This window comes from Camelus dromedarius, chromosome 35, assembly GCF_036321535.1.
Source record: "Camelus dromedarius isolate mCamDro1 chromosome 35, mCamDro1.pat, whole genome shotgun sequence".
Classification (NCBI taxonomy): domain Eukaryota; kingdom Metazoa; phylum Chordata; class Mammalia; order Artiodactyla; family Camelidae; genus Camelus; species Camelus dromedarius.
The window spans coordinates 15,440,092-15,465,345 of NC_087470.1; the positions used below are offsets into that span (position 1 = coordinate 15,440,092).

At 55.1% G+C, this 25,254-nt stretch overlaps 1 protein-coding gene and 2 long non-coding RNA genes across 14 annotated transcripts in view; 1 reads left to right on the forward strand and 2 right to left on the reverse strand.

The window, feature by feature from the left end:
* The window catches only part of COBL (cordon-bleu WH2 repeat protein), a 154,755-nt gene extending 140,659 nt beyond the window's left edge, over positions 1-14,096 (forward strand). For 7 of the 11 annotated variants that reach the window (XM_064482333.1, XM_064482338.1, XM_064482336.1 and 4 more), the window contains 5 exons: positions 1,073-1,164; positions 2,214-3,919; positions 4,802-4,921; positions 5,545-5,811; positions 13,289-14,096. In XM_064482333.1, the coding sequence (XP_064338403.1) occupies positions 1,073-1,164; positions 2,214-3,919; positions 4,802-4,921; positions 5,545-5,811; positions 13,289-13,573 (2,470 nt within the window). In that variant the 3' untranslated portion in view covers positions 13,574-14,096. Of the gene's footprint in view, positions 1-1,072; positions 1,165-2,213; positions 3,920-4,801; positions 4,922-5,544; positions 5,812-8,628; positions 9,884-13,288 lie in introns of those variants that run through there. The other 4 variants (XM_064482339.1, XM_064482341.1, XM_064482343.1 and 1 more) reach the window with 1 other exon arrangement.
* Positions 1-25,254, reverse strand: part of LOC135320032 (uncharacterized) — a 285,059-nt gene that overhangs the window by 248,224 nt on the left and 11,581 nt on the right. The gene's annotated exons all lie outside the window — the stretch shown is intronic.
* On the reverse strand, positions 13,361-17,124 carry LOC116150639 (uncharacterized). Of its 2 annotated transcripts, XR_010379123.1 has the most exons (4): positions 17,016-17,121; positions 15,822-15,926; positions 14,422-15,375; positions 13,361-13,461 (listed from the first exon to the last, which is right to left on the reverse strand). It is a non-coding gene; the product is annotated as an uncharacterized LOC116150639 (long non-coding RNA). The 2 variants fall into 2 exon arrangements; XR_010379122.1 differs by having other exon boundaries at positions 14,422-15,926; positions 17,016-17,124.

Sequence of the window (25,254 nt, forward strand, 5' to 3'; positions counted from 1 at the left end):
CAATGCGTTCAATTAAAGTCTAAGGCAAACGCGACAGGAAAGGAGCCTGGTGCCTCCCGTGGTCCTCGTTAATTGGTTCCCATGCGCACACATCTCCGCCAGCCCCCTTTGTCTGCCTTGTCAGGGGACATTAGCCCAGACTGATCTGGAGGCCACTTCCTGGCTCTCAAAGGGACACAGGCACCGAGTAAGAAAAAGACTCATTTATGGGGACACAAACTTTGCTGCGTAAGTGGGGACGGCACAAAGCACACTTCATGCACATTTCGTTATCTGGGCCTGATTAGTAACGGTGGAAATTGGTCCTCAGTTTTAACAATCAGTGGGAGAGACCTCCCTCCAGCTTTCTCTGCAGACGGACAGTCGCCCACGACGTGTCCCTGTCCTCTGCACGGCGAGAGAAGGGAGCCCAGGGCCCTTGCAAAGGCCGCTTGCAAATCGCTCTGGCAGCCGTGGTCCCATGGATGCTGCTGTCCGGGTGATGCAGATTAGGGGACACCCTCTGCCCTCCAAGGGTGGGTGACATCTTCCTGGATGCACGGGGGGCAGGGCCACATGGTGCCTCTGGACCCCAGACGTGGCCGGTCCCCCTGCTCCGGGTCTGGGAGCCCGTGAGGCTTTGGTAGCTCCAGGATCCGTCTCTCAGCACATCGTCACCGAGAGTGACCTCACCCGCCATACAAATGGCTCCTGGGGCTTAAAGTAAGATCATCTGAACCTTGTGTGAAGCCTGGCGTGTGCGGGGTCCCCATGGCACAGAGGATGCCCCCATCCAGTCACGTCCCAGAGGGGGCTCGGGGTGAGGGGGCGAGAGGGCTGTCACCACTGTCATTGCGTGGTGTTGCTGTCACGGTGGGCTTCGCTGTGCACCACACGTCACAGACACACCACACACATCACACACACACCACACACATCTGTGTCTCAGGGTTCCAAGGGAAAACCACCACCGTGGCCCGGGGACTTTGGGACTGCAGGAACTTGACCCTGAGCGTGCTTTCCTCAGAGAGGCGTGGACTGGATACCTAAGGAGGTAAATGAGCGCTCTCCCTCTCCCCTTGGCCATCCCCAGGAGTGAGACAGCCGCCTCCGGTGAGCACGAAGACCTGCGTCTGAGCAGGTGGCCCCAGGACACGCTGGCCGAGCCCGAGGAAGAGCTGGGAGGTAAGAGCCGGCAGGGGTCCCAGGCACGCCTTGTGTGACCACGGGAGGGCAATGTCTGCAGGAGGCACGCAGGTGCGGGGAGGTGGGGGAGCCGGCTTGGAGAGTCCGGACTGTCCCGTGGAAACATCCGAGCAGCTGCTTAAAACCAGCTCTAAGCAATACTGATTTTGCACATTAAAAAAGTGTTCTTCACACAGTAACAGGGGAAGTTCCCCAGGACTCAGATGAGTGAGGGAAACACCAGGAGATGAGTGAGTTTCTTTATTACGCCTCTCCGCCCCCACGCCGCCCTTTACTTGCAAATCCGTGGTCTGTCTTGCAAACGACCGCGTCTTGGCAGTGACCCCTGTTACAGAGGGGCATCCGTGGCACTGCTGTTGCGTGCGTCTGGGAAAAAAAAAAATACTGTGAGGACAAAGCAAATTTAAATCATCTAGAAATCTTCCGAACAAAGGCACACAGTGGAAATAAAGTTTGATACTGGCCGTGCCTGGGAGACAAAACTGAGCGAGAAGACGGGAACGCGCTGCAGAGGGGACCCGTAGGCTTGTCTGACCCGCTCTTGAGTTGTCTGTCCTCTGAAGAGGTGGGTGGGCGACCTGAAAAATCGTCATCGGTCGTTCTGTGTCCCTCGGGCTCTACCCACCTGGCCCACTGCCTCCTTTAGGGCTAATTCTGGGGTGCTTGAGACTAAGTCGCCTGCCCCTTAAGAAGTGAGGTGACAGCCGGACAACACATAGATTTTCTGTTGCTTCCGGTGAACAAGAGCAAGATAAAGGTCAAAACCCCAAATTTTAACGTAAAAGATGTTGGCAAACTGTTGTCATCTCGAGACATCACAGATCTGCAAACAGGTCCTCTGCTGAGTAATGGGAGTTGAGACCGGCCCGAGGCACGCGTAGATCACAACCCAAAAGACCCTTTAAAATGGGCGCAGGTAACTGAGACCGAAGTAGCCTCAGGGACAGCAAAGCCGGGTGCGGCGTCACTGAGGGAGCAGCGCAGGGGTCGGACGGGCCGTCTGTGACCTGTGCTGCCCTCCTTTGCAGAAATGGAAGACAGGAGCGCGCTCTCCAACTCCGCACACGGCTGCCCACGGGACGCCGCCATCCTCGACGGCGATGAGGAGCCAATCCCGGTCACGTTCATCGGGGAGGTGTTAGACGACCCCGTGGACGCGGGGCTGTTCTCCAACAGGAACAACAATGCCAGCTCTTCTGATACGGGGAGCACGCACGACACGAAGGCCCCCCTGCCGCCGTGCCGGGCTGCGCCCGGCCAGCAGCCTGGGACGGGGAGGGCGGCCACCCCCAACCCCCCATCTCCTGAGGATGCTGGGAAAGAAACCAAGCCAGCCGCGTCCAGCACCTGGAAGGATGTGAATCCAAACAAAACAGAGCCCCAGACGACCTCGGCCCCAGCGCTGCACACACGTGCCCTGGATGCGAGGGAGGGCAAGGCGCGTGGCTCTGCTCCCAGTGGGACGCCGCCCGCCACCGGGAGGCTGGATTCACAGCCTGTCAGGGAGACGGAAGGCGGTGCCAACAGTGATGTCTCAACCCCACCGTCCTGGTACCAACGAGGCCAACACCCCGGGGGGAGTTACGGCCTTAAATATGGTCTCACAACATATAAAATTGTCCCCCCAAAGTCAGAGATGAGGTGTTATGACAGAGGAGTGTCCCTCTCAACGGGCGCCATTAAGATTGACGAGCTGGGGAACCTGGTGAGCCCCCAGGCGCCCGTGGGCAGGACCATAGTCCCAGGGGCGCCCTCTCTTGAAGCAGAACCCCAACCCATTGGAAAAGTCAAAGAATTCTGGAGGTCCAACTCTACAGAAGAACCCTTGGGCCAGCCCACAGGGGGCTCGGCCAAGAGGACCCCCACCCCCTCCACGCCAGCAAAACCACAACCACAAGAAGGCAGACCCCGAGCAGAGCCCACGTCCCCAGACCCCAAGGGGACGGTGCCTCCACCGCACCCGGAAGATGGGGGACCCCTGGAGGAGCGGAGAAGCTGGCCACCCACGGCAGCCCCTCGTCCTGAGAAAGTCACCGCCGCTAACACCGCGGAAGTCCATTTTCTCAAACCCCAGAGAAGGACATCCAGTCAGTACATGGCGTCTGCCATTGCCAAGCGCATAGGGACCCAGAAAGTCCACCTGGAGACGCGCGTCGGAAACGATGGGGAAGGGTCGGCAGTGGGAGCCCATCCCGGGGCGCACACCGGCAGCCCTTACAGGTCCTCTACTCAAGACTGTCCGGCTGGCGTCCTCAGAAATTCCCATGTCCCTCTAGTCACAGCTTCCCCGAGGGATCAGGGTCCCCCGGGACGGAGCTGTGGTCTCAGTCAAAGACAAAGCGCGAGCAACCAGAGGACCCGCTCGGCATCTGACCCCAGGTGCATGCCGGACACCACGAGTCCCCCGCCCCCTTGCTCAGGAGATGACCAGACTCCTGGCCCGGCCCTGGTGAATGGCTCCAGGTGGGTCCCGGTCCCCAGCGAGCCGCCTCACTCCCCGAGGGAGATCGGCACGAACGGCCATGCTGGACGGGAGCCCCTGGGGCGGGAGGAGAAGCCCCGTTTGTTAAGCACGGATGCACTTGAAACCGATGGCACGCAGCCAGCCAGCATCTTTGGGCCCAAGAAGAGATTCAGACCCGTCGTCCAGAGGCCTGCCCCGAAGGACATGTCCCTGCACAGCGCCCTGATGGAGGCCATCCATTCGGCAGGAGGGAAGGACGGGCTTCGCAAGGTGAGGTCAGCGGGCTCCCGCCTCCGGGACGGGCACTCCCCACATCCCCGCCACCCCATCACTTAGGTGGTCCCGGAGGAGGGAAGGCGGGCTGGGAGTGAGGGTGGGCTGGGAGTGAGGGTGGGCTGGGAGTGAGGGTGGGCCCACGAGGTCCATTTGACCCCGGACCCCGTCTCACTGCCTGCAGAGTTGTTCGCTTAGAGCCACCAGGGAGACCACAAGTGATGGGTCTGGGCTGGTCCACACTGCCTTCCGGCCCCTGACCGCCCTGGGGAAGGATGCCACACCCTGGGGGAGCGGAGGGGCGGGGGCAGATTGTCCATAGCTGGTCCTTGCCCGTGGCGGCGGGGGGGATGGTAAGTGGACAGTCAGGCAGGCTGCACCCCAGATCCCTGCGATTTTAGCACTGGTGGGCTGTCATCCTGCAACAGCCTTAGGGACAATTTGATGACGGCCTCATGAAGGCATGTATCACCTTACAAATACTATATCTCATTTCATAGCAGCACCAACACCGAAGACTAGGAAGTAGGCCCTCCATTTTGCAGATGGGAAAACTGAGGCACCGTGAGGTCCAGTGGCCTGGCGCAAGGTCACCCTGCCAGTCAGTGGGGACCTAGGACTCTGATCTGGATCTGCAGGACTGAAATGCACGTCTCAGCTCTGGAGAGCCGGGACCGATGACAGGAGGCCTGGGCATTACGGGGCGATCATACAGTGATACCCTAGACACATGACCTTTGATTTTTGTGGGGTCCATGCAGAATCTTAATTTGATCACATCGCACTGATGAATGCGGGTTTCCTTTAGCACTGCTTTCCCGTCAGGGTTTCCCCACCTCCCGAGTGCAATGTGCTGAAATGACCCGGTTAATACTCCAGATTGCAGAACACAGCCCGGAGCGAGGGCCAAAGACCCCGTCCCACGCGGAGGCGGACAGTGAGCGCTCGGCCCTGCTGGCGGCCATCCGAGGACACAGAGGCGCCTGCAGCCTGCGGAAGGTGGGAGAGGGGCCCGGGGACCGGGGGATGCTGCGCATGCCGGGCAGCGCTCAGGTTTTCTGAGTGCTGCTCAGTCATCATCGGAGTGGCCAACTCCACCATGGGCGAGACGCTGCAGAAACTCTCCCTCCCTCCCTGGATGTGACGGTCCTGTCCGCACACCCAGCACTCACTGTGCGTGTCCCCAGATTCCCGGGGACGCCCAGCCCAGCTTCAAGGCTTAGATCCCCCAGCGGCGGGAGTCTGCAGCCTCGCAGCTCTGCGAATGGGGCTGCCAGCTGGTCGCGTGCAGCCTCGGGACCAGCCTGGCTGGAGCTCAGGGCCGGGGTGTCACCCAGCCTCCGCAACCAGAATCCAAAGAGCGGGGTGGGCACCCTCTCCTCGGGTTTGGGGTAGGGACCGTCCCCATCGGTTGGGTGTTGGATGTGCAGACATGCCACGCTGAGGCCGGAGGAGGGGGGCGTCCCGGCCGGGCAGGACCTGCCCCGCGCCATCGTCCCTGGCCCCGCGGAGGGCCTGGGGGAGCCGCGGGACAGCGCTCGGCTTGCTCAGGGTCTGGTGCCCCGCGCTGCCCCCTCGGGAAGGACCTCTGGGACACTGCCCTGGAACCGTCTCATTGCTAGGTGTCCTCCTCCGCCTCCGAGGAGCTCCAGAGCTTCCGTGACGCCGTGCTGTCCGCACACGGGTCGGGACCCCCGGGGCCCGAAGACGTCGGGGCCCAGTTCCCGGCCGCCCCGCCGCCGCCGCCGCCCCCTCCGGCCACCCAGACCCCCATCACATCCCGGACGGCGTCCAGGGCCAGCTCGGGCCCCCTGAGCAGCCCCGGGGATGCCAGGCAGGCCCTGCTGGACGCCATCCGCTCCGGCACCGGGGCCGCGAGGCTGAGAAAGGTGAGGATGAGTGACTGCGTGTGACCGTTCCTGGCGGGGTGGGGCCGTCGGCCTGGGCCCCCGGGACACATGCGGCCAATAAGGGCCAACCGCGTCCTCCTCTGAGAAGCCTGATTGGGTGGCCCTTCCCCGCTGGGCGTGGCTTCCGTCCCAGGAGGTGCCCCGTGGCTCTGGGGCAGACGCATGCGCCTTGTGACATCTGCACCTCAGATCGTTTGCGCTTTTCCTCTTTTGCGCTCTCGCACCTTTGGGGCCTTTAAAGCTGCAAAGCCTTGAGGAAAACACCATAAAAGTAGGGCTCCGGGCGCCACTGAGTGTGAGCTGGGCTGTCGGTGTGAGCGGACGCTCCTTTATCTGCCCACGGGCTCCGGGACGCGTGTGGCCGGGGGGACCCTGGGTCCCAGCGGGGCTGCTGCCTTTCTCGGGGCTGCGATGCGTGAGCCCCTCAGTTTTTACCCAGGGCGCCCGGCCATCCTAGGCGGGCTTTGGGGCGTGCGGGGCTCACGGCTAAAGCATTCCTTTAACACACAAGTTTTGCATTGGCGACAGTGCTGCTTACGATAAAATCCAAAAGCGTACATTGGATGCAGGACGAATCATCACCTTAAAAATGTGTCTGCCGTTCGCTCTTCAAGGCGATGGGCGGTCCATGTGCCTTGTTCCGCGGTGCAAACCGAATCCCTCCGCCTCTGGCTCTGCGCTGGTCCCGGACTCCTCCAGCGACCTGGGTCCCGGCTAAGCGCCCCGCTCTGTCCGCTGCTCCCCCTGCAGTGAACACCGCCCTCTCTTCCTGAAGGCGGGGCCCAGAGGGACCCCCATTGGCATCTGCTGTCACATCAGTGCTGAGACTCTCTGCGTCTGACAGCCTCCGTGGGTCTGATTTAAATGCATTATTTCAGGGGGCCTGGGGTGGACACCTGGGGTCCTTTGATCCGTGTTTACATTCAGAACATTCACGGGTCCAGCCATCACCCTGCAAGCATTTCTTGAGAACCCACCAGGGTCTGGGGACTGCAGGAGCTTCTCTTGATGGAGAGATGGATGGAGTGTTGTATGCGGCCCCCGAGGCTCTCAGCCAGGGGAGGGAGACGGCAGTATGGAGTTTGTCGCTGGCCTTGGGGACGTCTCGCAAAACTAGAGGTCTGACAAAAGCCCCAAAAGATGAGTGGGCATCTCCTCCATCCCCTTCCTGGACTCAAAGGCTGCGCCTTCCATTTCGCAGACCGGGAAGCGGGGCGCAGGTGTCCGCAGTGGCCTGTCCCAGGCCTTAACTAGGTCAGGGCGGCGGCCGGGCCCTGGGAAAGGCCTCATTCAGCCCCACGGCCTCCCCGCTGCCCCGGGGCCCTCACAGGCGCACATTTTCCCACCGCGGGAACCAACTGATTCGGGCCACACGTGGGTCCCGGCCCTTGCTGGTGGCAGACACGTGACACCATCACCACAAGGGCCCCGGGAGGCCCGGAGCCAGCAGCAAACGTCCGTCCTCTGGAGCCCGAGGGCCCTCACTTGTGGGCGAGAGAAACGCAAGTTCTGTGACTGCGGGCGGGGACGTCAAAACCGTCCACAGCCAGACATCACACGCTGGGCTCAAACGGCTGGACCTTTGATGCGGGCCGGTTACCCTGGAGTAGGTCGGGGGCACAGGGTCCGGTGTGCCCTCGCTGGCCTGTGTCCTGCCCTCTACCAGGGGACCTGTTTTTCCTGCAGCTGGCACCCAGGGATGCCTGTCACCTGGGACAAAAGGCCACCCACTGCGGTGACCCCTCAGGGCCTCCACAAATGCTGTTCCCCATTCCTGGAGGGCTGTTCCCTGTGTTTTACCAGCTACTTCCCAGTCGCCTGGCTGTTGCTGTATTAAGCTCAGTTCCGCAGAAATTGTCCCCGAGCCCCGGTCCCTGTCACAGCACCCCCTCATTTCCCTGCATAATCACACCCCCGCTCTGACTTCGGTGTCACTTCGGTGTGATGTGTGCCTCTCCTGCCACAGCCCGGGACCCTGAGCTCCGGCGGGTCCCAGCACCTCAGTCAGCGCCGGGCACAGAGCGGGTGCTCAGTGCCCGTTTTTGGGGAGAAGGGAGAAAGCACCCCTTCTTGGCCACCATTATTTCCTGGCTCTCCAGACCAGGCGAGCGCAGCTCGGGGTCCGTGTGCACAGAACCCCTCTATTCCCTCATCATTATCGCATCCGTCTTAAAATCGGGGGCAATTCCCAGGTTGCTCCTGTTACCCCAGGAAGTAAAGACCCCCCCCAGTTCTCATCAGACCTGAAAAATAAGTTGACAGTTGGGAGACGGGGCGTTGGGTAGCGAAAGATGTTTAAAGATTTATTTAAAAAGGGAAAAATTTACCCCCAAGCACAGGAGGAGGGCTGCCCCAGGGGGGAGCAGAGCTGGGCTCGGGGTGGAGGGGGTGGTCAGGGATGTCGGGGTCCGTGCCGCCGAGCCCCCCTCCGGCTGCTGGGAGACCAGGGCAGGCCGGGGTGAGGGGAGAGGCTGGATGAGGACCCCCCACCCCCAAGACTGGGAGCCGGACAGCCTTTCCCCGAGAGCTGTGCTGGGAACTCTTTTTGTCCAAGAAAGGCTCAGAGGGGGCTGGGCTGGGGGCATCGGAGACCCTCCGGGGGCTTCCAGGCTTTCTTTCCCAGCACCCAGGCCTGTCTGGGTTTCTGATCGCTTCCTCCTCGGGGCTGTGCGGAGGATGCGAACGGTGTGATGCCTCAGCGTCTGGGAGAAGCAATGTCCCCAGGTGGGACTGGCCCCACCCGCGCCCCCGGCGCCCCACGCGCCCCGCGTGACGGTGGCCCTGTCTTCCCCGCAGGTGCCCCTGCTCGTGTGAACCAGCGAGAAGGCGACGTGGCGGCAGACACCCGCCCACGGGACGCCGGGTCACCACCCAGGAGCCCCGCGGGGCGAGGGGCCTCGGGACCGGCCCGCTCCGTCTCCAGGCCAAAACCCGCCTCACTGATTTTTGGTTCCCCGTCACCGGGGGAGGGGGACGGGGAACGTGACTGCCACGCGGCTTGTGCCAAGGAAATATATTTTTGCCTCTGAATCTTGAAAGTTGCCAATAAACGATTCTTGTTGGCCGGTGAATGGGACCCCAACACTGTACGTAGTTCCTCTGATGGACAAAGCAGAGGGGACCATTCACGCCTTAGATCGATTTTGGACCTTTGAGACTTTTACACGTACAGATGGTCACAACCCTTTAGTCGCTTAAAATCTTTTGAATTCTAGGGGGGAGAAAAAATCAGTGAGTCGATCGCAACAATCTGAATGTAATTGGCTACTTGATGCTACGTGTGAGAAAAAAAAAAAAATGGGAGGATGCTTTCCAAGGTGACTTTAAGGAGTTAATGGAAGCATTGGTTTTTCTTCCTCAAATATTTGGGGTCATGGCTTCATGGAAGGTTGCAGACCATGATCTGACCAGCTAAGCTATTAAAAGTCACCTGTGGTCACTTGGAGGAAGAGTCACATGTGACGCACGAGCAGGGCAGCGCTGAGCTCTGCGGCAGGGGTGGTGGCGGGGATCAGCATGGCGCTGGAGTGGCCGGCCGGCGCCCCCCCTTGGACAGCTGTTCCCCGCGGGCTGTGAGGTCCAGCACGCCTGCCCCCGAGGTGGCTGTGCACGGAGCCCGGGGGCTCCCCCAAGACGCTTAGGAACCCGATGCAGGGCCAGGAGCGGGGACGTTGGGTGTCCGCCTGTCGCCCGGATCAGATCAAAATCGCGCTCACATTTGACAGTGCGGGTTCGGTCCCCATCATTTACAACAGAAGCTAACTGAGGCCGTGGCTTTTCACATTTTATTATATTGGAAAGAAGCTCGTTAAGAGGTTATCAGAAATTAGGAGAAATTGAAAAGTCAAATTTCTGTCTTAAATGAAGCAACGAATACGGTGAGGTCATTTTTGAATGTATGACAAGGAGAGTGGAAACTTCGCCCCGCGTTGTCCGAGGAACGCCCCGCACCCTCCCCGGGGTGGCCAGGGCATCCAGCCAGTTGCTCTCAAACCGCACTGTCCCTGCTGTTTGTCTCTTTGTGCCACAAATAAAAGAAGGTGACACTGTAGCCCTTGTGTGAATTTCATGACTTCCGGCAGCAGCCTGTCTGCATGCCCTGTCCCCAGAATAGAAAGAAAAGGTTCATTTATTCTATCAATCATTACCAGGTTAGAGCAGACAAAACGGGAGAATTCGTGCCTCCGTGGCGTTTGCATCATAAACAAAACAAGTGAACAAAATGTTGAGTCCATTTAGATGCTGGTAGGGTAGTGATTCAGAGAAAATCATGAACACAGAAGGAGCACCAGAGGGTGGCGAAGACAGGCCCCTTGCTACGGTGACATTTGAGTAAAAACCTGAAAGAAATGAGAGCGCAAACCATGGGTGAACGCCTAGCTGGCAGGGGCAAGAGCAGGTGCAAAGGTCCTGAGGCAGGATTTTGCCTGGTGTGGTAGACGAACAGGAAAGAGGCTAGTGCAGAAGTATGGGGGGCAGGGGGGTGTCATACAGTTTCCCTGACTGCTGGCCCCCCAGTGCTCACACATAATTGGTGCCTCATTTCCCAGAGCAGGCCAGGGGAGCAGCAGACTTGCGGGGCCCAGACATGGGCTCTGGGGACAAGAAAAGTGGTCCAACCGGGTGCACGCCCCAATCCTAGCTCATTACTGCTCACACAGGACGGGACCAACTTTATACTGAATCCATGGTTTGTTGAATTAACGTTAGGGTCTGCACCCCAAGCCGGGCTGAAGCTTGGGTGTGGGGTTGTGATGTGGGGCGTGGCACCCACTTTGGCATCAAGCTTCCATCATTCGGCAGAGAGCTTCACCGTTGTTCTGGGGGGCTCTCCAGCTACCTGACTGGCCGGGAGGCACCGTTTTCCAGGCGAGGCAACCGTGATCCATGGAGATGCAGCAGCCTGACTGCATTGTCCTCTTGGTTAAATCAACCCTTCTTTGCTCCCTGTCCCTACAGAGTTAAATCCCTGTTCCCACGCCCGTTGGACCCTCCCCACTGCCACCAAGTCGCTGATGGATCCCGAGGGCCTGTGGTCCTACTCCCCTTACGCCTCGCCGGGAACACACAGCACCCACCCTGCCGCCCCATCCACTGCAAAACCCAGCCCTGCAGAGCATCCCCTCTTTCTCCCCAAACGTCCCAGTTTAGAAATAAAGTCTATGCTCTTCCTCGTTGCTGGGGGCAGATGAGACGTCAGTAAACGCATCTCAGGAAGCAGGATGGGAGCCTGGGTTTCCGGTGTCCAGTCGGGGATGTTCCCCACCTCCGCTCTGCCTCCCGTTGGCAGGAACCCCGCCGTAGCATCCGAGGTACCAGCAGAGTGACCCCCAGGCTTCCAGGAGGCGAGAGGGGGCTCAGAAGGGTCGGGAGTGAAGCGGTGCCTCCCCCGGTCCTGGCCCGCGGCCTCCGGTCAGCCCTGCGGTCTCCTGCCCGCATTGGCGCCGAGAGCCCGGGGTGGCTGTTCCGGTCTTCCTGGGCCACATCACTTCCTGACGCCTGTAGCAGACCCGCCGGCAGGGACACGGAGCTCTGGCCCTCTGCTTTTTACAGCAGCACCCTATTTACTAAGCAGTCCACTCTTAAAGCTGCATCACTGCCCCGCTGCCCCCAGGGGGGACCCCAGGATGGACGGTGAGCCCTGGAATGTGGGTTCGCCCTTCTGACCGAATCCGGATGGATGGCGCCTGCATTTCTGGATCCGGTCTGCCCGCCCGTAGCCCTCCCTCTGCCCTGCTCAGCCTTGAGACAGGTCACCCCAGGGAGAAAGTTCCAGAAGGATCTGATTAGTCAATGGCTGATGGGCAGATGCCCAACTGGGGGCAGAGGAGACAGCTGGGGAGCCTCCAAGCTGCAGTGATGGGAAGGCCGGGAGGAAGGGTGGAATTGTCATCCGGGACAGGTTTGCAGCCATGGACACAGCTGGCCGAGCCCTGGATGGAGGGCAGGAGGCCAGCAAGGCGGTGGCATCGGGTCAGCTAAGAAGGGGCTCGGACGAGGGGTGGACGAGCAGCTCAGAAGCCAGGCAGTGAGGGGAAGGCCGTGGGCGGCCGGACACCAGGATGCTCCCCGCCATCTGCCACTGGGCCCTCCAGGGACACCCAGGGCTGTGGGAGACTCACAGGTGAGCCAGAGGCGGGGGGCCTGGGAACCAGGCAGGAGTTCTCGCCCCCAACAGTGCATGTCCTTCAGCAATGAGCCCGCCCGGCCGGGGACCGCCAGCTCCCACGCTGTGGTGTGGACGAAGCAGTCCCCACCGCAGTGTCCCCGCGGCTCGGTGACATCGTGGCTGTCAGGGCAAGCAAAGCAGGAAGGCGCAGAGGGGCCGGATGGCCAGACAGCGGATGCTTGCTTTTCCCAGAGTGATGAATTAAATCTTATACGGACCCGCCTGGGTCCCTGGCCCGGCCAAGGCTCTCTGCCTCCGCAGGGGAGGTCCTTTTTCCATCCCAGCTCCAGCAGCCAAATGACGGAACTGAAGCTGAGATGGAAACAGCACAAGCTTTATTCAGCGGCCAAGGCTGGAGTGAGGACCAAGTTCCCGGACAACCTCTCGCCCACGTGGCGAGAGAGATTTAACTGTAAAGAGGGGAAGCCGAGGGCAGAGGAGTGAGGCTGAGGGTGCGGAGGGGCAGGGCTTTTTCGAAGGAGTGAGGGGCCACCCCACCTGCCGGTTATCCTGTCTCGGCCCTTAAGGTCCGGTCCGGCCAGCGGTGGGTGTGTCATTTAATATGTAACCACATCAGCATCTGATGAGACTCGGTCTGTCGGAGGTCAGCGTCGTCCCCACCTTGCTCCCAGCTGTTTCCATCTGGGCTCCTGTTTGTGGCACCTTTCTTATCCCTGGAACCTTTGACTTGACGATTTGTGTTCACTCCTGCTGACGGTGGGGGTGGGAAGGTTCTGAGCAAACACCCTTCGCAGCTCCGGCAACAATTTTGCTTGGTACCCACGAGGCGTCCGCGTCCACAGCGGGGCTGCCCGAGGGGCCTCCTCCGGGGAATTTGGACTCGCTCTGCTGCGCAAAACAAAACAAAACATTAAAAAAGCTGGTGCATAGCTAAGAGTCAATGTTCTTGGAAGCAGCAAAGAGCTGATAGACGGCAAGGAGCCGCCAGATCTGAACGGCAGAGGAAGCGGGAACCCAGGTGGGTCACCCGCCCTCAGAAGCCGCTCTTTGCCTGACACATTTGCTGCACAGGGATTCGAGCTTTAATTTTTTAAGGTTTCATGGAGCACAGGAGCAGGAGTCCGTGCCCCAGGCTCACAGCAGGTGGCGGCTGGGGGGGGGGGTCTCACAGGAGCTCCCCATAATAAGGTGGAACCCCGAAGGGCCACCTCCTGGGAGTGGCAGTGAGCCACGGCACGGGTCCCAGGGGAAGCAGAGCACAGATTCGCATCAGGTGGTGACCCCGGCTGATTTAAGGGTTTGACTTTGGTGCCATGTGGTTTTTAGGTTCCTCGTGATCCCAAACACCTAGATGTGAACTGCATTCATCCGTTACCCCCTGTTATTTCTGCAAGTGATTTTGCAGACAGAGCCAACCCGGCAGACGTGGAGACTGGAGCCCAGGACGGAGAACCGGCAGGAACACACTGGGGCAGAGAGTCGGGCAAAGACTTGTGGGCCTGGATGATCACACAGAAATGGTCAAAGCTTCCGGTGACGGTGCTGAAAGCTTCCAGACAGACTTACGGATGTGTGCACGGAAAAGGAAACCGTCCCCACCAAGGACTCTAGAGTTTTTTAAAAAATAAGATAAAATAACCAAAATGGAAAACCCAGTGGGTCGTTTTAACAGCGGATTCGACACAGCTAAAGGCAGAGTTTATAAACTGGTGAGGGAGAGGTTATCTCGAGGGGCGCAGGGGATGAAAGATAAACAGCACGAGGGCCGGAGGAGGAGAGAGGTGCTGGGGTCGCTGAGAAGAACTGGGGTTTCATTAGAGGCTGAGCAGCAAAGGGAGAGACATTGAGGCTGGATTAACATTCAAACAGGCGGGAGGGTCGGGACGGGGGTGGGAAGGGATAAACCGGGACTTCAGATTTGCAGACACTGACAGGTGTATATACAATAGATAAACAGGATTACACCGTAGAGCACAGGGAAATATATACAAGATCTTGTGGTAGCTCACGGTGAAAAAGAATATGAAAATGAATGTATGGATGTTCACGTATGACCGAAGCACTGTGCTGTGCACCAGAAATTGACACAACGTTGTCAACTGACTCTGTAACTCAATTAAAAATTTAGAAATTAAAAATTAAGTAAAAAAATAAAAAATTTTTTTAACAAAAGTTAGAAAAATTAAGAGGGGGGAGGGTAGCGCTCAGGGGTAGAGTGTGTGCTTAGCAGGCACGAGGTCCTGGGTTCCATCCCCAGTGCCTCCTGCAAATATAAATAAATAAACCTAGTTACCGCTCCCTTATAAAACAAAAGGAAAAGAAAAAAAGGAAAAAAATTTTGAAGAGAGAATGGCTGTAAATTTTCCTGAATCACTGAGATGCTGTATTCAGTTCCCAGGGCTGTTATCCAAAATGCCACAAACTTGGTGGCTTCAAACAACAGAAATTTGTTATCTCACCTGGTCGAGGCTGGACGCCTAAAAGAAAGGGGTCAGCAGGGTCTGCTCCCTCTGAAGCCTCTTCCAGCTTCTGGAGCCTCCTGGGAACCCTTGGCACGCCTTTCCCCCGACAGTTCCTGCCTCAGTTTCCCCTCTCTCCCCCCTCACTGTCTGCTCAAGCCATGCCTTCCACCCCTGGCTGGGCCATCTCATCGGCTAAACACCCAAGCTGATCACCAAGGTCCGCTTTCCTTGGAAGGTGCAGGGCCCTGCGGGAAAATGAAGTCCACGTTTAGACAAATCAGAGAGAAACCAAAGAAAGCCGAAGATAAAGAAAAAGCATCTTAGAAGTTGTGAGCAAAAAAAGAAAAGTCAGAAATGATCAAATCAAGTGTAAAATGTTTGCAGATACATAAAACATGATGGGAAATGCACAGTTAAAATGTGATCCAAGCTTTGAGGTGACAGAAGCGTGTAGCATTGGGGGGTGCAGGGCGGTTCCGACCCTGTGACCCAGGACGCGTTCGGAGCCCCTGTCCTTATCTGCAGAACGCAGGGTTGGGCAAGCTCGTTCAGACGTCACTTCTCGCAAACTGGTTCCAACATCGCTCTTGGAACAAACAGCCCGGGACTCGAGGGCCTGGGCGGGCGTGGTGGTAACGCGGTAATCACCGTGGACCTTCTGTTTCCTCTGGCTCTTCGGATGGGGAAGTTCCAGTGCACAGGCTCAGGGTTGGGCGAGACAGAGACAGGCAGGCCCACAGGTCGCACCGAGGCCCTGGAGGGGACGGACGCGAGGCCGGTGGCGCGGACTCTCGCTGAAATGAGGGTCTGCGTGCTGTCTGTCTGCCTCCAGCCTCCGGTCCCGTCGAGCTTCCTCGCTGGGGAGGCTTCTGTTCCCCGTGGTGCTGGGCACACTGACCCAAGGCAGGGCCTCCTTGCCTCCTTCTCTGGCTCCTGCTTCAGGACACACACCTGACCCACGCTCAGCCCAGTGGGCACGTCCCACCTCACCCCCACCGGCTCTGAGGGCCTGCAGCTCCAGGCAAGGAGAGGGGCACCTCGGGAGCAGCTGCTTCGACTGTTTCTGCTGCTGCCAGCACCCAGCACCCTGCAGCCGGCACCCAGCAACTCAGCACACAGCACCCCAGTACCCAGCACTCATCACCCAGCACCCTGCAGCCAGCAATCAGCACTCAGCACCCAGCACCCAGCATTCAGCACCCAGCACCCTGCAGCCATCACCTAGTACCCCAGCACCCAGCACCCTGAAGCCATCACCCAGGACTCAGTAGCCAGTACTCAGCACCCTGCAGCCATCACTCAGCACACTGCACCCAGTACCTAGCACCCTGCAGCCAGCAGCTAGCACCCAGCACCCAGCACCCTGCAGCCAGAATAGATAAACAACAAGGACTTACTGTACAGCACAGGGAACCTCTCTCAATATCTGTAGACAACTTACAACAGAGAAGACCTGAGAAAGATTACGTGTGTGTGTGTGACTGAACCACTCTGCTGCGCACCTGAAACGAGCACAACATTGTAAATCAACCACACTGCATTTTAAAACAATGTATCGTTTCCGTAAAAAGCAAAACAAAACTGAATGCTCGGGCACTGGCTGCAGACCAAGAGCCACCGAAGCCTCGGGACAGCTCCACATTCTGTAAGTGACCGTCAGATGAAGGTGGCGTCCACCAGACGCTCAGCAGTGAGGGGGGGCCGGCGCCCCGCTACGGGGACAAAGGCCTTGGACAAGCCATGAAAGCCACTGAAGCCCGTTCCCCCGCTTGCAGGAGTCACTCCTCCTAACTGCTGGGTGTTAATTCGGTCTAACGTGTGACGCAGGGTGACTCACCGGGACCCTCACAGCGCCTGCTGCTGAGCGCCCTCCCCACCACCAGTTGGTTAAGACCCAAGGGCAGGGGTGTCAGTTCGCTCCTGACTTTCACAAAGCCATCCAGCCCCGTGCCCAGTGCCCAGTGCCCAGGCCCGCCCTCCAGCCCTTGGAGAACCCGGGCTGCCTCCTGCCCATGGAGTGGGCTCGCATCCTTGCAAGCGTCATAGGGACACGGCCAGCCCCCTTCCTGCTTTCACCCACGTCCCTGAGGGGCGTGGGGGGCAGGACAGAGGCCCCCCACCCCCTCCCGATGGCTTCCTCACAGGCGCAGGCTGCCCACGCCCCGGCCACCCCGCCGCGCGCGTGGTCCTCGCGCTCCAGCCGGCGCCCTGCTTCCGTCCCCCCACGGATGCAGCGAGGCCCTGGGCATCCCGAACTCAGTGTTCCGGAGCATCGCCCAAGTGCCTGCCTGCCTCGGACAGCGCTGTGTTTACGTTATCCACACAAGGCAGGTGGCGAGGCGCACACACACCCCGGAGGCCAGACAGCCAGCCCCGGGCGGGGGGAGGAGCCCGGGGTCGGCCCCCTGAGCTGGGCAGGAGGATGGAGGCCACCAGGGGACCCCGCCCCTGCCGCCAGCCAGTGAGCCAGGGAAAGGGACCCCGTGGAAACCAGGGTCCTCTCAGGGGGCTTCCTTCGTGGATCTAACCCCAAGCTATGCCTCCTTTGTAAAGGTTTCCTAATTCTGCCTGAAGAAACCCTCTGTGCTCACCAAGCGCCCTGCGTGGTGTGGAGACGCGTATCTCTGCAATGCTTGCCCCCAGTTTGCCTTCCAGTTTGCAAAAACGTTTTCTTCGCTCACTGCCAAGATAGGGGGTGTGGCTGAGGAAACCCAGTGGAAATGACACCCCCACCAAAGGACTCCTGGGTGGGGGCAGAGGGCAGCCGCGCAAAGGTTCCCAACCCGCAGCAGGTGCCAGCGCCGCCTCCCCCAGGCAGGCACCCGTGACTGCACCGGCACCCTGGGCACCAGCGCCCACGGCCGGCTCCGGAAAGTGCCCGTGACTGCTCACTGCTCAACAGGGCCGTTTTTAATAGCGAAAGTCTGCACCAGGCTTCGGGGGTTATCAAAGTGCAAACAAAAGGAAACAGTGACGCGATGGTGAGGCCTTTGTTCAGCTGGAACCTTCTCAGGCGGGCTGGGCTGCGAGCACATGGGGAGTCCTTGGCAGGCGGGTTAGGGAGGAAGCCGAAAGGACGAACAACAATGCTGGCTTTGATGCCCGCGACGCAGGAGGCTGGGACAGGTGATGGCCGCGGCGCCCCAGCTCAGCCCCTGATGACAGGATGGCTACCTGCACCCGAGCACCCTCAGTTCTCTACGAGGTAAGCGGCAGGTGGATACTGTCCCCATTTTGCAGACGGGGAGACACGGAGAGTGTAACCACTGCCCACAACTGCCCTTGGGGTTGGAGGCAAAAATGGAGGCAACCCCTCCACTTGCTCCAAAGCCTGTGTTTTGACTGTGTCCCCCTGTCAAGTCCGGGAAGACGGCTGCGGAGGGTCCAGCTCTAGAGGGGACATCTTCAGGACCCCAAGACTCCACGCACAGCAGAGTCGGAAGGTGGGGCCACGCACCTGCCTCCCTGCAGCTCCTTACCGCCCACGGGGAGCCGGGGTCCCCGCCATCCGCGCCTTCCCCCGGCCAGACTTCCCAGCTGCTGAGCACGTGGCCGCATTCTGGCCTCAGGCTACAGTGACAGCCGAGTGTTGCGTGCCTTGTGCTAAGCTGAAGGCGGCCAATGCCTTGAAGGCCTCTCTCCATCAAGAGCAGACGCAGGGATGCCTGAAGTAGTTGGGGATCTGGAGGCGCGCTGTCCGTGAGACGACAAGGGGACAGAGGCCAGACAGTCCTGCGGTGAGTGGCACGGGGGTGGGCGTGGGGATCGCGGGCACCGGCGCGTTTTCCGCACATGAGATTCCTCGTCTCGCGGCCCAGCGGGAGCTGGCCTGGCTGCATCCTTCATCCCTGGAAGGAGACCCTCATCACCCCTCCCCGGGGTCCAAGCAACGCCTCCGTCACCCCCCAGCGCCTCACCCAGGCCGTCCACCTTGAGCTTTGTGTGTTCCCAGCCCCTGACCCAATTTACACTCTAGTGGGGAAGAGGGAGGGGGTCTCCGAGAGTGTAGAAAAGTGGCACCTCCCTGTGCAGAGAGCACGCACAGGAACAGCAATCACACGGGGAGCAGCGGGCCGACAGGAGATCTGAACTTCTGCCCTGTGCCCTGTGACCAAATCCACAGGTGGCTTTTGTAAAATGCTTGCTTTAAAGATGCCAAGTTCATCCAAGAGTTACTAGCCATCTTTCCTCTGTCACAGTGTGATTTACCTGCAACAGTCTGCAAATAGCTTGGATAAAACTTGTCCTTGGTGTCCATCATCTTACATCTGACCCGCTCTCCAAGGGTGTCCGTCAGAGAGAGGACCACAGCCGCAGTCCCCTAGGGATGCTGACCTCCCACACATACACTCCCACGCAGGCCCCCCGAGCCAGACTGTCTCCCTCCGAGGCTTCTAAACAAGGCTCCCCCTGGCCCCGACCACTCTGCGGACCCCGCACAGCTGTTAGGACCGGCTGACATGTGCCCACGCAGAATCGCATTTCATTTCTGGGGTCTTTGAAAACAGCTGGTCTGCAGGACGCAGGGGCGGGCAGCCGGGGAACCTGTTTTCAACTGCACCCGGGCACTGATGCCTTAAAAACTCTTAATTCCTTTCTTCTTAATTTTTAAAAAATTTTAATTGAAGTATACAAAATTAGATAAACAGCAATGAACTGCTGTAGAGCACAGGGGAATCTATCCAATGCCTTGTAATAATAGCCTATAATAAAAAATTAAATATAAGAATATATCTGTGTGTAACTGAATCACTACGCTGTACCCCAGTCAAATCATGTGCTTCTTTTTGCAAACGTGGAAACCCTAAGGAGTGGTGGCTTTTTTTTTTTTTTAATTAAACCTTCCCTTGAGATTAAACCTTCTTAACTACCTTGTGTTTTGAAACATAAGATGCACTCGGTGGTCAACTTTCTTTCTGGTCCCCAGGGACAGACCCCACCTGTGGGAAGACACGCTCACTTCTCAGCCCTCACACTCACTTTTTTCGTATTTTACCGTCTGAAATGGGGTGGCTGGGAGGAAAAAGAAAAAAATCAATGTAAGATGACTTGGGAGGGGACTTCGCTTAAATCCCCAGCTTAAGAACATGCCGGTTTTTGGGGACTCATTCCTAGAGGCAAGGTTTGCTTTTTTTTTGTTTGGTTTTTGAATCAAGTTACCCCTACCCCCACCCCCAATTAGAAAAAAAGAAAAAGTTGTTAGCGAAATTGGTGTTACTTGTAATCAAGCACTCATGTGCTCTGTGTTGTTAGAAACAGAAACCAAAAAGCCATGTAAATTAAAGGATGATCTTGTAGAAAAAGAACTGTCTGAAGCCAGGTCTTCAGAAGTCTGGGCCCCTCCAGGCGGGACGTAACTGCATGTGCCTCCCTGGGGAGGAAATATCTCCCCATCCACTCAACAGGCTCTTCCTCTATGTCAAATACACCCCAACTGCAGCCCCCCAAACCCCTCCCACCCCAACATGCTAAATACGGCTTTGATGCCAGTTCTGGATTTGGGGTTTCATCCAATCAGCTTCTCCGCCTGCAGACCTCTGGGGTCCTCTGATATCCATGCAGGGGACTGGGGGCCTTGGCATGCCTTGAACCCTCTTTCCCCTTGCCGGGAAAGACTCTCCAAACCTTTGGCCCACCACTCACATAAGGAGACCGACTTTTAGCTACACATCTGTAAAAAAAAACACCCAGGAGTGACCGATTCTTAGCAGTCATTTACACGTGAGTAAGAATTAGCTGGCTGGAGTGATTCATAATACCTGGTTCTGATTAGAGGACCAGGGAAAGAGTAAGTGGATATTTGTGGTGTGGAGAGAGAAAAGCAGAGTGGCACTTAAGGGGAAGAAAGAGAATATTAAGGGACATTGCTGGAGTCCCAGGACAAACTTTGTGTATTTGCAAATTGGAGTGAGGGACAGAGACAAAAGTGAGAGAGATTGAGTGATGTTTCGCTTCCCTTAGACCTGGTCTTATTTCCATCACACGAGCCCCAGGATGGCTATTGCCCATCTGCAAATGTTTTGAGGTCCTGGAGCAATGGTACGAATGGGCAAGGGATGTCCTATCTGGACATGTAGCTCCCTCCTCTGTAACTCAAATGGATTCCCCAGAAATCCTCCCTAATCCTCCCCACAGGACGGGGGGTGCCCTGGTCTGCACTGTGAGAGCCTGGCCTGGTCTCTGTCATTTATCATGTTTTATTCCATCCATTCTTTCGTGGGTCCCTTCCCCCGAGCACCCGACGCCCTGTTTGATGTCTGAGTTTAAGGACTGAGGAACTGATTGCAAAGTGGGCAGGATGAAAGTAGGGGGAAAAGAGGGCAGAAACAGGGAAGAGAGAGAGTGGAATAAAGCCTCTCCTTTAAGGACTCCACTCACCTCGACATCTCTGCAGACAGCAGGCACACACAGCTTTCAAAAACCACAACCCTGGGGATTTTAATTACATCCAATCGAATATGCAGAACCATCTTCAACATCATTCATTAAGTATAACACTTTTAAAAAGAAATCCTTCAACATCAAATTGCACCCTGACATTCTGTAATGTGTACTCGCAACTCGCTCCAAAGTGGATTTATATTAGCAATCACTACCAATCATGGCCCAAGCCACGCCACGCCACACGTCTCATCTCCAGGTGCGTGTAACTGAGTGACTGTGTTATCAAAATTCATCTTTGAAGCGTGCAATCGACTGTGAACTAGAAACTTCTGGCTGGTGTTACAGACAAGGCACATGAAATCAGACATGCCTGTCAAATCATGACAATCCTCCCCAATCATTCAGGACGGAGGTGAGCATGGCTGCGTGTTTCAGGTGACTGAGCGCGTGGGAAAGAATGAATGAACCAGCAGAATCAGAGGATCTATGAGGCGCTGGAAATGGCTAATTATACCCTTGCTATGTAACACATTTTGAAACGTTATACCTTCAAAAAATTTATGATGACATGTATCCTTCCTTGGAGTGGCACTCAGAACAAGTTCACTGCCTTAAAATTCCTCTCTGATGTGCCCTGTACCCCTCCCCTGCCAACCCCTGAGTGTTTCATGGTCTCCATAGTTTTGCCTTTTCCAAATGTCATAGACTGGGAATCCCAGAAAACGTAGCCTTTTCTGATTGGCTTCCTTCTCTCAGTGTTATGCCCTTAAGATGCCTGCTTTGTGCTTTCATGAAGGATAACGCATTCCTTTTTCAGCACTGAATAATATTCCATTTGTTATCCATCAGTTGTCTGGAGGTGCCACAGATTAATTATTCACCTACTAACGGACACCGTGGGTGCTCCCACATTTTGGCAATGATGAATAAAGCTGCTATAAACATCCACTGGTGGGTTTTCGTGCGGACATATGTTTTCAGTTTCTTCAGGTAAACATCAAGGGGGCTCAATTGCTTGATCATATGGTAGGAATATGTTTAGCTTTGCAGGAAACTGCCAAACTGTCTTCCAGAGTGGCTGTACCACTCTGTGCTCCCGGCAGCAGTGAGTGAGCGTTCCTGTCACCCCATGTCCTCACCACCATTTGCTGTTGTCAGTGTTCCAGATTTGGGCCAATCAAGATGTGCATGGTGGTATCTCACTGTTTTGAATCCGTAATCCTCTAAGGACTTTGGACTTTGAGCATCTTTTCCTATGCTTATGAACGTCTAAAAAGAAGAAAAAAAAAAGGAGGATTTGTACGATGTAATTTCAAACCTCAGAATTCAAGGCAATGTGGAACTGACAGACATTGATATATATCGAGACCAATAGAAGGAAATAGAAAGTGTCCAGAGACAGGGTCTCATTTATGTGGCCGAGTGATGTGTGACCAAAAAGGATAAATCTTTACCCAAGTTGCTCCTGGCACAACTGGATATTGGTATGAAAATAAATGAACCTGGTCTTCACTTTATATCATTATCAAAAATAATTTCAGTGGGGAGGCTGTAGCTCAGTGGTATAGCGCATGTCTACATGCATGAGGTCCTGGGTTCAATCCCCAGACCCTCCATTAAATAAATAAATAACCCTAACTACCCACCCCCAAAAAGGAAATTAAATAAAAAATAATTTTAGTATTTATCGTAGACCCAAATGTAACAGCTAACTTGTAAGTCTTCCAGAAGAACACAGCAGAGAAGCATCACTGTGACTTTGTCTTTGACAGTGATGATTTTAACAGGACACCAAAAAGGCAAACCGCAGAGCAAAATATTGAAATGAGCTTCATCAAAATTACATACTTAATTTAATGCTCTTTAAAATTACATATTTTAATTTAATGCCCTTTAAAAGAACATTAAGAAAATGAAAAGACAAGCCACCAAGTGGAGGGAAACATTTGAAAAGCAAGTATCTGACAGATTTATCTCCAGACTGTATATGACCGAGACATACATTAAGGCAGGTACAGCAGGCATCATTAGTTACCAGGAAAATACAAATTTAAAATCCCACTGAGATACACGGACACTAAAGTGGCTAAAATTTAAAAGACTGACAATTGTAAGTGTTGACAAGGAAGCAGAGCAAATGAAACCCTCACATCCTGTTTAGAATGTAAAATAATGCAGCAGCTTTGGGAATCAGTTGAGCAGGGTTTTATAAACACACACTTACTGTATAATTCAACATTTCCACTCCTAGGCATTCAGCCAAGAGGAATGTGAACCTGTCCACACAAAATGTCAGTGAATTTTCACAGCAGCACTGTTTATAATGGCCCAGAATGGGGAACATCCCAAGATTCCATCAATGTATGAATGAACAGACTAATTTTATCTGTACATTGGAATATTACGCAGCAACTAAAAGGAATAAACGATCCATATGCGTAACAATCATGACGAAATTGTGCCAAGTGAAGGAAGTTAAAAGCAGAAGACTCCATATGATATGATTCTTTCCAGCTGAAGTTCTGGAAAAGACAAAATCACAATGGTTATTTCCCAAAGCTAGGAGCCTGGGGACAGGATTAATAACAAAACCCAGGAGAGAACTGGGGTAATAGAAATGCTCCTGCATCTCATGCTGGTGGTGGTTACAAAACTTGATAATCACTGAAAACTGTAAACTTTAAATGAGTGATGTAAATTATACTTCAGCAAGCTGGGGAAAAAAAACAGTGGAAAAAAACAGTGATCATAAAAAAAATTAATTCTTAGAGATAAAATATATAAACATTAAAATAAAATCTAATAAATCAAAAAACTGGATGAATTCTAAAATAGATGCCAAAAGGTGAATTTGTGAGCTGGAACACAGAATTTACCCAAAAGTCAAAAGAGAGAAAAAAAGGTTTTTGTTTGTTTGTTTGTTTTTAAATGAAACCTCAGTTAAGAACCTAGAGGATACATTTAGAGTCTACAATATACTCTTAAGGAATTTCATAAAAAGAGCAAAAGGGAATGATCGAAAATGTATGCTTTATGAGATAATTGCTGAGAATTTTCTGGAAATGTGGAAAGATGTGCTCTATTAAACAATTCACTCTAAGTTCTAACCAGGGCAAATAAAAATAAAATCTCACTCACACACACACAGCTGTGAAATGGCAGAATGTCACACATAAAAATATAGGATCGTCCCAAAGCTACAGAATTTATTGCCTCCAATAATAATGAAGTGTTATCTTCAAAGTGCCAAGGAAAACCAGCCGTCAACTTTGAACTTTGAACATGATCATTCTTCTACTGAAGGGGCAAAATACAGACATCTTTTGATTTGCAAAGAGTAGGAGTTTACCAACTGCAGGTCACTTAAAAAATAAAATTTAAGAACGGTCTCTTTAGCAGAACAGGAAACTCAGAGGAAAAGACTGGGATAAGGAAGCCTTGGTGAGCCCAGAAATAGGTCATTCCATTTAATTAGCCTCTGACTGTGAAAAATGACTGTTCCGTGTTTTAAAATAAAAATTTCCGAAACGAACGGGCGTGGGAGACTCTCCGGTTCTTCAGGAGAATGACACCACCACACACAATGATGTCAGGTTCTGGAAAAGTATATACGAAAGGAAAAAGTAATCCGTCCCCCCGCCCAGATTTCCATAAGTGAAAAAAATCAAATATGACCAAGCATACGAATTCTACGGAATTTTGGTGTTCCCCTGGCTTTTTTCCATCTTGGCGAAAGGGCCTCCCTCCACGCGTCCCAGGCAAATGTCATCAGTCATGTGGTATTTTTCTTCTACTCTTGAATTGTCTCCCAAACTAATGGAAGCCTTGGGATATCAGATACACAGCTGGATGGTGGAACTCACATTTAGCGCATCGGCCGTGTGAACTTAGCTACCGATGCCACGTTGGTCACGAGCGTGGCTGCCTTTCCCGACATAATCTGCAAGCTCACTCTTTTAAAATCATTTCTGCTGGTTTTATTGTAGTTTTTGTGTCTCCTTGTTCTTAATTTTTTACTGAATATCACACACAACAAAAAAGAGTTCACAACGCAAACATTGCGGCTCAACTAATTACCACGTAGGGAGCATAATTGGGCAACCACCTCCCGGTTCTAGAAATAGAACGTCGTCCCCACCCAAGAAACCACTGTGTGGCCACTTCATGCTCCCATAGGGCTGAAACTCTTACCTCTGTCACTGCCGTGCAATTTTGCCTCTCCGTATAGCTCCACATATGGGCCATCCTGTAACGTGCGTCTTCCATGTCTGGCTTTTCTTCATTTAACAGTATGTTTGTGAAATTCATCCACATCGCTGTGCGTGTGTTTCTTTGCATCGCTACATGGGAAAGAATTGTTTGAATACCCCACAGGACATCCAGTCTTCTGTGGGAGAGCTACCCACATTTTTGGTGAATGTCACATGCACTTCTATGGGGCGGGTC